Genomic DNA, 15,509 nt, shown 5'->3' with positions numbered 1-15,509 from the left:
ACTCCTAGCAATAGTGGAGAGGGTGTCTGAATTGCCTTCTCCTGTGATCAGACTACCTGGTTGTCATCAGAAAATCTTCATCCAGTAACTGATGGAAGCAGATGCAGAGTTCCACAACGAAGCACTGGGCCAAGCTCCGGGAGTCCAGTTGAGGAGAGGGAGAAGGGATTATATAAGCAATGGGGTCAACATCATGACCTGGAAACCCACACAGACAGCTGACCCAAGCTCATGGGAACTCATAGACTCTAGACCAACAGGTAGGTAGCCTGAATGGGACTTATCTAGACCCTCTGCATGTGAGTGACAGTTGTGTAGCATGGTCTGTTTGTGGAAATCATAGTAGTGGGACCAGGATCTGTCCCTGGCTCATGAGCTGGCTTTTTGGAACCTATTCCAAGGCCTCACTCAGCCTTGATACCGGGAGGGGGAGGGGATTGGGTGGTGGTGGGTGGGGATTTGTTCCTGACTCAACTTGATATGCTAAGGTTTGTTGACTCCCAAGGGAGTTCTTACTCATTCAGAGGAGTAGATGGGGGTGGTGGTGGAAGGGAGGTGAGCAAAAGAAGAGGGAGGAGAGGAGGGAGGGGACACTGGTTGGTGTGTAAAATAAATCAAAAAAATGTTGTTAAAAATTCCTACTAGAACCGGATATTTTCATGAGATAAACACATTACATTACAGGCAGTGGGAATCTCCTCACATCCATTCACACCATCCCAGATACCAGAGATAGATGGCAGTCACAAATACATAAACAAACAGCAGTAGCAAGAGACATTCTGGGTCCAAGGCTCTCGGGGCCTTACCTTTCTGAGATTCACCCATCAGAGTTTCATTTCCTGGTGGGTGGGTCCCCTGAAGTCCATTGGCATCTGCTGCTCCCGTGACATGGCCACCACCAATCTACATTGACTGAAGGAAAGCATTCACGTTCTATAGGGCTGTATCTATTCAGTTCTGCCAGTAACAAACATAAGAACATCTTTAAATATCAATTATCTGACAAGTGCACAGTAAAACTTAGGAAAACTCAAAGGAAAAGGCATGAATCTACCTTTTTTAAACCTTTTCCTGTGATATATTAAAATAGAAACAAGCTTCAGATCTCTTCACATGCAATAATCTACATTCTGTGTATTTTTCAGTCACGCCTGTATCCACTTTTCTGACTATTGCTACATCTGCTTTGTGATCAAATGCCCAGCTGTGCTAGTCAGGGTAATAGTGAAGTCTACACAGCAGTTTTCATGTGTCCAGTCAAACCTTGTAGGTCACCTTTGTGTACACATGAGTCATCACTCTGTAGCATGAATCATAAAGAGTCTTAATAATAAAATCAAACCTGAATCCAGGTATTGGGGTGAATGCTGGAAGATCAGAGAATGAGCCACAGCCACCTCACCCTGCCAGTTCCTCAGCTGATCCTGTTTCCTCAGACTGGAAACCTCTCAGTCCTCATCCAGAATGGGTCTCAGCTGAACCATTGCTCAGAGCCTAAAAGCTTAACCAGGCCAAAAGCTTCTAGTTTCTGATCCTCGAACCTTATATATCTTTCTGCTTTCTGCAGTCACTCCCTGGGAATAAAGGCTCGCTTTCTGGGATTAAAGGCGTGAGTCACCATGCTTGGCTGTATCCTTGAACACACAAATATTCAGATGGATTTCTGCCTCTAGAATGCTAGGATTAAAGGTGTGTGCTACCACTGCCTATCCTCTATGTTTAATATTATGGATGTTCCATTCTCTGACTCCAGATAAGTTTATTAGCATGCACAATATTTTGAGGGACACAATACCACCACATCACTCCTTTAGTTTGAACAGCTCCAGTGCTTTTTCTAAAGCTGTGAAACACTGATGTCAGGCTGAATGACAAGTTTCTCTAACATCTCTGTTTTCTTGTTATTATTTCATCCTCTCTAAGATGCTCCTGTCTGTCACAGCCTGAGTTTCAGGCAAGGAAGTCACAGACAGATACACCCCCCTTGATGTTTATGATGTGCTGTCTGCAGCACCTTCACAGTTCCTAGGCTAGCATATGTTCTCCATACAGGTGTGGAATCTGAGGTAGAGCTGTGGCATGCAAAAACTATCCCCAGTGAGTTCATCCTCCCACAATTCTGTTGTTTTGAAACCTCAGTTTTTCACAACAGGCCATCCCTGAGGATTCTCAGAAAAGCCACATCTGTAAGACACAGCTTGCAAGTGGAGTTTTTCTCCAGAACCATGTTTCCTGCCTGGGAGCCTGACTCACTAGTCAAGCTAGCTTATGACTTTACTCTGTGGGCCAGGCTGAGGCTTCAGGGAAGAGCTAGGCACTGTTCCAGAGAGGAAAGGGTGGAGCCACAGGCTGCTCTGCTCCTGCACCACTAGCCTCCTTTGTAAATAGCCCTTAGTGGAGTCGGGACAGCAAAGTTCTGGTTTCACCTTTGAGCAGAAGCTGCAGCACTCCATGAGGGAGCTGAGACAGGCAAGGTATACAGGCCCGGGATCCTTCGGAATCATGCTCCAAAAACATCCTCACAACTTTGCTCTGGCAACCTGACTTCTCTTCTTTCTCTAGGTTTTGGTCTCCTTTCTTTCTTTCTTTCTTTCTTTCTTTCTTTCTTTCTTTCTTTCTTTCTTTCTTTCTTTCTTTCTTTCTTTCTTTCTTTCTTTCTTTCTTTCTTTCTTGTTTGTTTTGTTTTTGTTTGTTTGTTTGTTTGTTTGTTTTGGGGTTTGTTGTTATTGTTTTAAGATAATAATAGAATTACATCATTGCCTCCCCCCCCCCCCCTTTTCTCCCTCAAACCTTCAGAAAAACTCTTCCTGACTCATTTAAGAATCCGGCCTCTTTTTTCATTGTTGCTACAATTGTGATGACAAAGGAAAGGGGGTGGTGCGGGATCTGCCCTCTTCGGACTGGCCAGCTCTAGCCTGCTGAGATCCAGAAGGGTGTAGGGCTCTGGGGCAGTATAAGGGGATGGGGGATGGGGGTGAGAAAAAAGGAGGCTTCTGACAGTCCAGGACTCATAGCTGAATGGCACAGTGGCAAGTCGGAAGTGCAGAGCTGGGGGGCCCTGGTAAAAGCCCAGCAAGGCAAGCAGGAGCTGCCAGTGCAGTCAGGAAACCACAACTCAGCTCCTACACTGTCCTAGGGCACCCTGCCTCACCCCAGCTTCCGAGCTGGAACCCTGCTGCTTCCTAGCTACCCTTTGTACCACCAGAGGGCGCCGTCTCACTAATCAGTATGTATAATATTACTTCTTTGCAGGTTTTCAGGGCTGACCATTTGGTATTGAATAATTCCTTGTTCCCTAGGTTTTTGTGACCTCATTAGTGCTCTCCTACTGCTTGAGAATGGCCTCAGCTGTTCCACCACGTGATCCCAGTTTGGATGCTGAATGGGAGGAATGGAAGATGAACTTTAAAAAATCCTACAGCCCGGTTGGTAACATGGTCACTGTCCAGAGGGATTTCAGAAAGAATGGCCCTTGCTGTTGGGGGTCTGTAGGCATAAACGTGGCCACAGAGGCCAGCCATCACTGAGGACTTGCTTAAGACATGCACTATGAACTCAAGGTGGCCAGCTTTGCTAATCCTCTGGGTATGGAGAATGGCTGGCTGTGGTGTCCTGAGATCCCTCTCCATGGCTCCTCTTTACCTGTTGCTACACTCCATTTGGTCAGCTTGTATGTGGAGTTAATAAGAAGAAAATACTATCTATTGTGTTCATTCCCAGGATGAAGAAGGGCACAGAAGAGCAATGTGGGAAAAGAATAAGAAAATTGTTGAGAATCACAATGCAAACTATGAGCAGGGAAAGACAAGTTTCACTATGGGCCTGAATGGATTTAGCGACATGGTGAGTGAGATATGGATTATTAATTCTGTGCTTGTTCAAGAAAGGTCTTTACATTTAGTCTCTTGGTTTTCAATGTTTTGTTTGCTTTTCCTTGAAGACGGATGAGGAATTCAGGAAAAATTGCCTTGGAAGGTCAAAGTCTCCTGAAGATTTGCCTAAATCTGAGACTTTAGAAGAGAACAGCAATGTGGCATCTGTGATGGATTAGGTAAGACAGTGTCTCATCCCTACCCTCAGTTGCCCACAGGAAGCCAAGGAGAAACTGAAGTCCTCATTGAGGTCAGCTGTAGAACAACGGGAGTTTCACTGTTTGACTAAGTGTTCTGCTCTATGAAGTGTGGAGAGAGTTTATATTAGGCTGTCGATGACAACCTTTTCTTCTTGATTGGGGTACTGTAGTTGGGCATAAAGTATGGTGACCATGAAGGAAAAAGGCTTCAGGGAAGGTACTGTGAGAAAGCCACTGTGCTGCAATCTTTCTAATCAGTGTGATATGTGCTTTTCTTCCAGCTGGATTAGCAGGAGGGGCAGGATTGTCAACAGTAAGATAGCCTAGGAGTAAAGTAATCACTCTGTCATTGCCTCAGGAGCCTTCTGCCAAGATGTGAGCTGCATGATGCTGAAAGAATGGACTGGGGGAAGAAGGAACAGGAGGAGTCCCCTCCATCACATTGTCCAGCATGTGCTGTGTAGAATGAAACACTGAATTCATTTAATATCAACACTGTGATGTGAACTACCATGAATATTCACACTAATAGAATATTAACAATGTTTATCTCTATATCTTAAAATTAAAGCTTGATTTTAAATGTAGTATTATGCTTTCTTTCTGGTTTTGTTTCAGTAAGATTTATTTTGTTAAAACCTTCTGCTTGAAGGTATACTTGGCTGTGGAAAGGTGTTCTAGGAGAAGGAGTGTCAGTTCTTTCATTATAGAGTCTGTTTCCCATCCTTGGTTGAGCTCTGCTTCCTGGGCTTGACCTGAAATGATCTGAAAGTAGACAAGGAATTTTCTGGGATTCCAGATTGTTAATTCACATGGATTGACCAAGTATAAATGGTGACTGAAAATATAATTAGTGACTAGAAATCTAGTCAGGCAGAGATGGCATCCTCTCTCCCAGTGCCCTGATCCTGTACCATGGATCTCATTTTATATGATCGTATCAGTCATCTGCACTAGCTGTGCTGTGACCACACAGAAGCCATCTAAAGGATGAGGTCTGAGTGACAGGAGTGTAGTCTATGCTCAAGTGACCCTTTCATAAACCAGCAGTGCCCATTCATGCAAAAAGGTACATGGATGTCTCTTACTGCAATTACATTCAGACCAACCTCAAAAGTCATCAGTTTCGGAGGGTTCATATTTCCAAAATCCAAATTTTTTCTTGGACTAATGGAATTTCATTAACTGTGACTACCTGTGAAACAAACACAATAACATCACAATACAGACATCGAACTGACAAATGCACAGAGTTTAAATTTCCAATCCAAAATGGAATTATGGGGGCATAGCAAGGAACAAGTCCAAAGCAAGACAACACCAATTAGGTAAAGCACCATATACTAAATTCCATGGCTGACACAGATATCCGACTGCCTCACCTATGATCCCTGTAGGATATGTAGACTCTAAGCTCTTGGGCTGGTTCTTGCCATATGTTTAGCTTTCTTTGGTGGATATCTCATGGCTCTGGTCTCACCACCTTTGGTGAACTCCACTGCTAGTCAGTTCCATGAGGGGTCTGTCAGCGCCTGCTTGCAGATGCTCTGACCTGAGAACAAGTGCCTCTCCTCAGTGTCTCTCAGAATTCACGACTCACCAAATTTAGGAATTTTTATGCCTATGGAACCAGTTGTTCACATATTACACCAAGTGGTTTTCTTTGGGTAAAGCTTGGCACTTTTGGATGTTAAATGCATCACCTTGGTGCTCTGATAATGTGGACTGGTGCTGTGATACTGTGGACTCAGTTCCCTAGAGAGCAGTTTTCCAGAACACCCTAAAGTTTCCACAAATAACCCTTCCTGACTCTCCCACTGTTACAGGCATGTATTTGAGTTTGTAGGGGAGTCTGTCTCATTTCCCAGATATTAAGTCTCAACAATGACCCTTACAAACACACATGTGTAGCAGGAATCTTAAAAGTTCTTATTAATAAAATCAAACCCTGAGGCCAGTTATTGGGGTGAGCACTGGATGGTCAGAGAGACAGAACAAGCCACAGCTAACCTCACCTGGCCAACTTCTCAGCTGATCTCGTTTCCTCAGACTGGAAGCCTCTGTGTCCTCATATCCGAATGGCTCTCAGCTGAACTGTGCTGCTCGAAACCTAAAAGCTTAACCAGCCAAATGCTTAACCAGCCAAATGCTTCTAGTTCCTGGTCCTCATGCCTTATATATATTTCTGCCTTCTACCACCACTGCCTGGGATTAAAGGCTTACTCCCTGGGATTAAAGGCGTGTGTCACCGTGCCTGGCTGGTTCCAATGTGGCCTTGAACTCACAGAGATCCCAGATTGATTTCTGCCTCCGGAATGCTAGGATTAAAGGTATAGTGCCAACATTTTCTAGCCTAAGTATCTAGTGGCTTTTCTGTTCTCTGACCCCAGATAAGTTTATTTGGGTACACAATATTTTGGGGAACACAATACCACCACATACATGGATGGTTACAAGAAAGCAGAGCATTTATTAAATGAGAAATAGCCAAGTGTTTGTAAGCACATTAGAAGGTAGACTAGGGACATTCTGTCATGACTTTCCCATTACCTTTCCTATGTTAATCTCTGGAATCCCCATCTCTACCCTGTTTCCTTTCCATATCCTTCTGCCTCATTACCAGTTAATGACAAAGATGAGGCTGTGGGATGTAGTTCACATTCAAACCCCAGCAGTAAGAGCTGCACAACTGTTACAGTTCCTCTCTATGATTGAATGTTATCAACCAGGATTGCCATCTGGTATATACAACATATGTTCCTTATATATATTATTCATATATATATATATATATATATATATATATATATATATATATGTTATATGCACAGCTGTTTGTGCTAACAGCTTTGTGCCAAAGCTATACACAGGTCAGTCTACCCTGCTTTCCTCATGGTTCCAGTTGCATGCCGGAAAACCATGAAATAAATACATCTCTCCAAAATGGAAATCAGCTCTTACACCTTGTCACACAATACTTTGTACAGTAGGCTGGACTACAACCAATACCCAGCCCTGTGTCTTACTGCAGGATATTTAATAACCTTACTTTTCTGGCCTAAGCATGAGTGTATCCACCATCAACAAATCCCTTTCTTGGTCTCCTAAATTTATGATGCCTTTCTTCCATTTCAGTTTCCCCCTTCTCATTTAATGACCTACCTCTGCCACTCAGCCACACACACTGAAATCCAGGTCCAACACATCATAATACCCATGCTATTTGTCTTTAATACCCTGGTTTCATTTGCTGAACATAATAATCTCTATTTCCATGTGTTTCCTACAAATGTTATGATGTTATTTTTCTTTATGTCTAAAGGAAAGTATATTGAATGAGCACATTTTGTTTTATTTATTCATTCGTCATTTGGAGGATGTCTAGGCTGGTCACATGTCTTAGCTGTTGGGAATGAAGCAGCAGTGAGCTCAGGTGTATGCATGACTTGAGTATATTAGGATCTCATGGACACTCAGCAGTGGAATAGCTGTGTTTCAGTTATGATTTTGTTTCTTGAGAAGCCTGCACACTGAATTCTCAGTGTCTGCAGTGGTCCACGTCCCCATCAGCAGTGGACAATGACTCTTATCTCAGGCTTGCACTTGTCATGAGCTTTGATTTCCTGACACTCTGACTCTGGTGGAGAGACTCTGAGAGCAGTTTGAATTTGCATTTCCCTTGTGGCTAAGGACATTGAACTTTTACTATTATTATTATTATTATTATTATTATTATTATTATTATTATTATGTTTTTTTGAGACAGGGTTTCTGTGTGTAGTTTTGGTGCCTGAGTTGGATCTTTCTCTGCGGACCAGGCTGGCCTCAAACTCACAGAGATGCACCTGGCTCTGCCTCCCAAATGCTGGGACTAAAGGCATGTGCCACCACTGCCTGGCTAACTTTAATTTTTTAAACTATATACAAACCTTCTTAGATAACTCGTCAGTTCATTGGCTATTTTTAACTTTTCAAGTAAATAGATGGAACTAGAAAAGATCATATTGAGGGAGGTAACCCAGACCCAGAAAGATAAATGTTGCATTTTCTTTCTCATCAAAGGTTCATAGCTCTAAACCTTCATATGTTTGTATATAACCTGGAGTAACTGTAGACACCAGGAAAATAGAAAGAGACCATTGTTGGATGGGGTTTGGGGGGTGCAATAAAGAGGAGAAAAGTAGGGGACAGATCAGTATCTCCAGATCGGTGTCTGAAGGGAGAAATGGAACAACAGGGGGGTATAATTAGGTTGGAAGAGGGTGCTAAATAGTGAAGGAGGGGGGAAACAAAGTAACATTAAGGATGTCTGAAAAGCACCAAAGAAACTGTGCGGTTAACTATCACCTAAAAATAACTACGACACATATAAGTTAGTGTATAAATATATATATACAGTTTAAGTAAAAACTTCCAATCTGGCCGGGCGTTGGTGGCGCACGCCTTTAATCCCAGCACTCGGGAGGCAGAGGCAGGCGGATCTCTGTGAGTTCGAGGCCAGCCTGGGCTACCAAGTGAGTCCCAGGAAAGGCGCAAAGCTACACAGAGAAACCCTGTCTCGAAAAACCAAAAAAAAAAACTTCCAATCTGGCCTGACAATGCTCCCTCTAAGAGCCCAGAGAACCCACAACACCAGATTGAGAAGCCATTTTTGGAGTTGTTGGTCAATTATCCCAGAGACTCCCAAAACATTACAGGCTGTTGTTCTTGCTTTGACTGCCCCTTAGAGGTGAAAAGTAGCCAATGTTTTGAGCTGCTGATTCTCTGAAGGCTAGTTCTTGAAGTTGCTTATATATTCTAGAATATTAATCTCCTGTCTTAGATTTGTTGTCAAAATATTCCCCCATTCTGTATGCTTTGTCTTCAGTCTGTTGATTTTTTTCTTGGTGGTGCAGAAGCTCATTTACTTTTTTTTTTTTTTTTTTTTGCAATCAGTTATGGCCTGTCCTGCAATGATATCCTGTGCTATCATCCCTTTCAGACAGCTCTAGTCTGCTTGATATTGATGCATTTTCCTGTATTGTCTGGCAGTAGTTTAGAAGTTTTGGCTATTACATTAAGGTCTTTGATCCTGTTGAACGAACACTTGACTATGTGTTGAGAGAATGTGTCTATGGAACTAGTTTCTGTCATCTACATTTAGATATCCAGTTTTCCCAGTGCCAATTATTGAAGAGGTTATCAGTTTTTAAATACACACTTTGACACCATTATCAAACATTAGGGGACTTGGGTTGTAGGTGTTTATTTCTGAGTCTTGAGTTCCATTCCTTAGATTTGTATGACATTTATTCCGATACAGTGCTGATTTTGTCACTGTGACTCTACAATGTAAAGTGACATTAGTTACAGTGATACTTTACCATTATTCTGTCTAGTATTTTTTTGGACTAAAGTTTTTTGTGCTTCAAAATAAAATTTAGAATTGAGACTTGAAGGTTTCAGAAGACTATCACTAGAAGTTTAAAATTCTAGTTGCATTTAGTAATATAGCCATCTTTCAAAATTATGCCAATCGATGAGCTTGGGACTCCTTTCCATCTTCAAGAGTCTCATGAATTTTTTTCATAATTGTCTTGATATTTTTGTTGAAGAGGACCTTTACTACATTGTTTAAGTGGATGTGGTTGTTGTTGTTGTTATTGTTGTTGGATGCTTTGTGACTTCATTCTTCGTATTTTTGTTGGACATATAGAATACTATTCATATTTTAAGTGTTTTATACCTTGAAAGCTCTATATGTATATAAAGTATTTAGTCATTGTCATCCCTCATTAAAATTTCTTGCCTCCCACTCCCACTGTTTTTCTCCAACATATCTCTCTTCTACCTTAATGCCTTTTTTGAGTGTGTGGCCCATTGAGTCTAATTATGATTGCTTGCATGTGTCTGGGTGGGAGTTTTATTGACTAAGATACACAGTGCTTAATGGTCTATATGGATTTTGGAAGCATCACGTTCCTCACTTGGATGTGTTATTCTAACCATATAGCTAGTGAACTTTAAAGCTGCTAGTTATGAGTTCAGCCAGAACAAAATAAGGCTTTTCAACAAATCCTTGCTGCTATGTAGAATGTTCTGTCACTTGACCTATTTACCCAAAATATTTGATCAAACCTGAGTCCTCAGTAACAGATAGGAATGCTGTCTGGAGTCTGTGGCAGAACCCATAAATGATTCTCAGCAGAGGCCCTTGATGTCTGTGAAAACACACACACACACACACACACACACACACACACACACACACACACCATACAAACAAACAAAAAATCCGAAACAAAACAGTGCATTGAAATGATAAAAAAAAAGAACAGTTCAAGACATAAAAGTAGAAATAGAATCTCTAAGGAAAATCCAAAATGAGATAAAACAGGAAATGAAAAATTTAGAAAATCACACAAAACCTTCAGAGGTAAGTCCCAAGAACAGAGTACAAGACATGGAAGGGAGAATCTCAGACAGTGAAGACAAGGTCGAAGAAATGAACACCTCAGTCAAAGAAAACACTAAATCTAAAAAGATCCAGGCAAAAATACCCAGGAAATGTGGGAAACTATGAAAAACCAAATCTATGAGTAATAGGAGCAGTGGAAGGAGGAGAAACCCAAGTCAAAGGCACAGGAAAGGTTTTCAATAAAAACAAAGAAGGAAATTTCCATAACCCAAAGGAGGTGCCTATCAAGGTACAAAAAGCATATAGAACACTAAAAACACAAGACCAGAAAATAAATCCTCAAGACACATAAGAATTAAAACACTAAACATGCAGATCAAAGGAAGATATTAAGAGATGCAAGGGGAAAAGACCAAGCAACATGAAGGCACACCTGTCGGAATAACACTGAACTTCTCAATGGAGACTCAAGACACAGGAGGGCCTGGACAGACATACAGACTCTAGGAGGCAACAGAGTCTGAACATCTCTAGACAGACAACTCTAGCCAGCTAGACTTTATCATTAGATGATAAAAACAAATTTAAACACTATCTACCTACAAATCCAGCTCTACAGAAAGTACTGGTAGAAGAACTTAACTATGCTTAAATACTCACCAACTGCTGGTGTGAAAGGACAGATCTGATCCTCTTTACCCCTTTGATCCTGCTGCCAAAAGCCATGCTGCAATTAAGGCAAAGTTTGTCTAAGAGAGCAGCCCTCCAGTCTTTTCTCAATAACATTTATGTTTTAAACACAAGTGCAGAACACTAAGCAAAGATTATACCATAACTACATTCCCAAACCCCAACCAAGTACACTGCAAACATGCAGAGATTTCTTTCATTTTGTTTGTAATGTGAATCTCAACTTTGTTCTTATTATCTGTATATTTCAATTTGCTGTGCAGACTTCCATCTACCTTGACTGAGGGGAAAGGCATATACATTCTATAGGGCTGTATCTATCCAACTCTGCCTGTAAGAAACACATGAACATCCTTAAATATCAATTATCTGTCTGACAAATGTACAGTAAAATTTCAAAAAACTCAAAAGAAAATGGGCATGGATCTACTTTTTTATCTTTTCCTGTGATATACTAAAATAAAAACAAGCTTCAGATCTCTTCACATGCAGTAATTTACATTCTGTGTTTTCCAGTCACACCTGTATCCTCTTTCCTGACTTTTGCTACATCTGCTCTGTGATCATATGCCCAGCTGTGCTAGTCAGGGTAATGGTGAAGTTCACACAGCAGTTTTCATGTGTCCAGTCAAACCTTGTAGGCCACCTTTTGGAACACACGAGCCATCTCTTCTTTGGTTCAGGCAACTCAGATGATCTTTATTTATAATGAGAATTCCTGGGCTGAGACACTGATGGTCAGGTTGAGTGACCAGTATTTCTAACATCTCTAGTTTGGGGGTGATTATGTCATCTACTCTGAAGATGCTCCTGTCTGTCATAGGCTGGGTTTCAGACAGGGCAGATGCAGACACCTACACATTTCTTGATTCTTCTGATGTGCTGTCTGCAGCGCCCCCACAGTTCTTAGATTAGCATATGCTCTGCACACAGACACAGAATTTGAGGTAGGACTGTGGAACACACTAGCTGTCCCCATTGTTGTCATCCTGCCATAATTTTGCTGTCCCTGAAAATATTTTGTAACAAACAGAATATTCTGTGAGTCTTAGAATTCTCAGAAAAGTCACAGCCTATAAAACACAGCTTGGGCCTGAGGTCTAGTTTGTCTCCTGAGCCATATTTTTTAGCTTTATGGCCTAGAGCACTAGCTGAGCTTGCACGTGATACCAGGTGGTGGGCCAAAGCCTCCAGGTAGGGAGAGCCACCACCTGGAGGGGATTGGATTGGAGGCGGAGCTGAGCCTGTGCCCCCTGGGGCCTCTGTATTTAAGCAGCTCCTAGCCAGCCTAGGACAATGCAGTACTGGCTTCAACCTCTACCTTGGAAACTACAAATTTCAGGCAAGAATCAGACACCAGCCAAGGTGCATAGGGCAGGAGATGCAGCTGACTGACGCTGCAAAAAATATTTCAATAGTTTTGGTTTGGCTAACCCTAGACTTCTTTCTCTAGGTTTTTTGATAACTGACTCCTGCTGTGTTCGTAACCATCCTTTGCTTGGAAATGGCTTCAGCTTCTCCATCACCTGATCCCAGTTTGGATGCGGAATGGCAGGAGTGGAAAAGGAAATATGAGAAAACGTACAGCCAGGTTGGTAACATATTAACAGTCCAGAGGGATCTCAAAGAGAATGATCTTAACTGTAAGGAATTCCTGAATATAAAAGTGGCCACAGAGACCAGTTGTCACCAGGAATTGCCTAAAGACATGTCTTATGAACTCAAGGTGGCCAGCATTTCTTATCCTCTGAGTGTGGAGAACGTACTGTCCTGAGATCCCTCTCCATGGATCCTCTTTACCTCTCACTACACTTTACTTGGTCAGCTTGTGTGGGGGTTAATATGAAAGAAATATTATCTTTTGTATTCATTTCCAGGATGAAGAAGGACACAGGAGAATGGTGTGGGAGGAAAATAAGAAGAAAATTGAGGAGCACAATGCAGAATATGAGCAGGGCATGGCCAGCTTCTGCATGGGCCTGAATGAATTTAGTGATTTGGTGAGTGACATGGGAATTGTTAACTCTGTAGTTTTTCTTTTCACATTTTCTGGTATCTGTTGGTTTTCAATGTTTTATTTGGTTTTCCATAAAGACTAATGATGAATTCTGGGAAGTGATAACTCGCTCTTCAGACTCAGTATTAGAAGACCAGGAGATAATCAACACACATCTCTTTAGTGATATTCCTGAATTTGAGGATTTGACAGAGGAAAACAATATGATACCTGAGAAGGATCAGGTATGACAGTGTCACATCCCCACCCTCAACTACCCACAAGAAAGCCAAGAAGGAACTGAAGTTCTCACTTACGTCAGCTATGGAAAAACACACAGTTCACTGTTGACTAAGTGTTCAGCTCTGTGAATAGCAGCTAGAGTTGATATTTGGTTATGGATGACAACTTTTTCTTCTTGCTCATGGTAGATGTTCTGTTAGTTTGGTGAATATGGCTGGTGAACATGAATGGTAGAAGTCCAGCACAGACACTGTGATAAAGCCACTGTGCTGCATTCTTTCAAGTTAATGCTATGTGTGTTTTTCTTCCAGCCAGAGTAACAGTTGGGACTTGGATGGCAACACAAAGATAGCCAAGGAGTGAAGGAATTACTGTGCCATTGCCCAAGGAACCTTCGGCCCCAAGATGTGAGCTGCACGGGTGTTGACAAGACTAGACTATGGGAAAAGAAGAAATAGCAGGGGATTCCTTATTATTACGGCCAGCCTATACTATGAGGGATCCAACACTCAAGACCTGTAAGGTCCACACTGTTATGTGAACTCTGTGTCATGTTCATACTAACAAAACCTTACCAATATTTTATTACATGCTCTGAAGTCTGTTATGTTATTGATTCTCACAAGGATCTTTAAATTTTTCTTAAATAAAAAGAACATATACTGTAATGTCTAAAAAAAAAAAGCTTGGTTTTAAATGCAGTATTCTGCTTTCTTTCTGGTTTTGTTTCTGTAGGTTTTTATGTGGTTAAGCAAATAATTCTGCTTTATGGTACACCTGTGTAAATGGCTTTCTGGGAGGTAGTGTTTGTGGCTCTTTTCAGTATAAAGTCAGTATTGCATCCTTGGCTGAGCTTGGTTTCCAGGGTTTTAGATGCCCTCTTTCAGCAATGATCTGAAAGTCTATTTGAAAATTTCTACAACTCAATGATTTTAATTCACACGAACTTGACAAGTGCAAACTGTTTGTCACTCAGTGCAAAGAGAAGGCACCGTCTTCAGTTCCACTACACCGACCTGTGCCATGAATATCTTTTCTAATGAACAGATCAGAACTGTGTTCTAGTTGCACTGTGGCCTTGTAGAAGCCACCTAGAGAATAAGGTCTGTGGTCACAAAAGTGTAGGTCATGCTCAAGTGACCCTTTCATAACCCAACACAACCCAGTCATGGAAGACATTCATAGCTATGTCAGTATGCAAGATGTCTTTTGTGTTTTCGTATAAATTTTAGAGGTGGTTTATACTTTTCTGAGGAACATTGGAATTTAGTAAAAAAAAAAAAAAAAAAAAAAAACCATTAGCTAGATAGCTTTTGATAGTCTACTAACTTTTACACTGCCATACCGATCCATGAGCGATCTTTCTATCTTCAAGCTTCATCCATTGTCTCTTTGTTGTCCTGCTGTTTCCATTGCAGAGGCCCTTTACCACCTTGGTTAGGTGTATTCCTGGGTAATTTTTCAACTTTGTGAATTGAATTTTTTTCCTGACTTCTTTCTCTTTAAAGTTTGTGTTTGACATACAGAAAGCTGTTCATGTTTAATTATTTTATTCTTTGACAGTTTTATATATACATAACTAATTTAGTCATTTCTGTCCCTCATTATACTTTCTTACCTCCTGCCTGTCATTTAAACTGATTTTCTCCAACAAATATCCCTTCTGCCTTAATGGCTCTTTTCAGTGAGTGACTCACTGAGTTTAATTCCAGTTGCTTGCTTGTGCCTGGGTGGAAGTCTATTGACTAAGATGCACAGAGCTTAGTGGCCTGTTTGGATTTTGAAAGCAGCACATTCCTCTCTTAAATGCGTTACTCTAACCCAAATAGCAAGTGAACCTTAAAGCTGTTAGATTTGAGTGGAGTCAGAACAAAATATGGGTTTTCAGTGGGTCCAGGCTTCTGTGTAGAATGTTCTGTCACTTGATTCACACAATCCAGCATACTTGATTAGACCACAGGTCTCAATGGCACATAAGAATGCTGTTTAGAGTTTATGGCAGACTCCATAAGTGAATTTCAGGAGATGCCCTTGAAAATTTGGAGCAGAGTCCTCTCTCTGATCATCTTTAGCCAAATTCTCTCCTCTGAAAAACAACTGTGGGCTTG

General features: G+C 41.4%; 2 protein-coding genes and 1 pseudogene across 6 annotated transcripts; 2 read left to right on the top strand and 1 right to left on the bottom strand.

Moving 5' to 3' along the window:
* The first annotated feature begins 2,324 nt into the window (after window positions 1–2,324).
* LOC102922267 (protein CTLA-2-beta-like) lies at window positions 2,325–4,662 on the top strand. Of its 4 annotated transcripts, none has more exons than XM_076573524.1 (5): window positions 2,325–2,477; window positions 3,303–3,428; window positions 3,724–3,846; window positions 3,944–4,054; window positions 4,357–4,662. In XM_076573524.1, the coding sequence occupies exons 2-4, from the start codon at window positions 3,342–3,344 to the stop codon at window positions 4,052–4,054; spliced, it is 321 nt and encodes a 106-aa protein (XP_076429639.1). In that variant the 5' UTR covers window positions 2,325–2,477; window positions 3,303–3,341; the 3' UTR covers window positions 4,357–4,662. The 4 variants fall into 4 exon arrangements, with proteins under 4 accessions (XP_076429639.1, XP_076429640.1, XP_076429637.1 ...); XM_076573525.1 differs by having other exon boundaries at window positions 2,326–2,477; window positions 4,434–4,662; XM_076573522.1 differs by having other exon boundaries at window positions 2,387–2,538.
* A 7,046-nt stretch (window positions 4,663–11,708) lies between these two features.
* On the bottom strand, window positions 11,709–12,283 carry LOC102905597 (AN1-type zinc finger protein 5 pseudogene; annotated as a pseudogene).
* Window positions 12,284–12,424: 141 nt separating this feature from the next.
* Window positions 12,425–14,077, top strand: LOC121829663 (protein CTLA-2-beta-like). 2 transcript variants are annotated; one of them, XM_076573517.1, is made up of 5 exons: window positions 12,425–12,504; window positions 12,616–12,753; window positions 13,040–13,162; window positions 13,257–13,403; window positions 13,713–14,077. In XM_076573517.1, exons 2-5 carry the CDS (start codon window positions 12,667–12,669, stop codon window positions 13,719–13,721), a joined length of 366 nt encoding a protein of 121 aa, XP_076429632.1. In that variant the 5' UTR covers window positions 12,425–12,504; window positions 12,616–12,666; the 3' UTR covers window positions 13,722–14,077. The 2 variants fall into 2 exon arrangements, with proteins under 2 accessions (XP_076429632.1, XP_076429633.1); XM_076573518.1 differs by having other exon boundaries at window positions 12,466–12,527.
* Window positions 14,078–15,509: the final 1,432 nt, after the last annotated feature.

Source organism: Peromyscus maniculatus, chromosome 5 (assembly GCF_049852395.1).
Source record: "Peromyscus maniculatus bairdii isolate BWxNUB_F1_BW_parent chromosome 5, HU_Pman_BW_mat_3.1, whole genome shotgun sequence".
Taxonomy (NCBI): Eukaryota; Metazoa; Chordata; class Mammalia; order Rodentia; family Cricetidae; genus Peromyscus; species Peromyscus maniculatus.
This window is presented reverse-complemented; position numbering and strand designations above follow the sequence as displayed.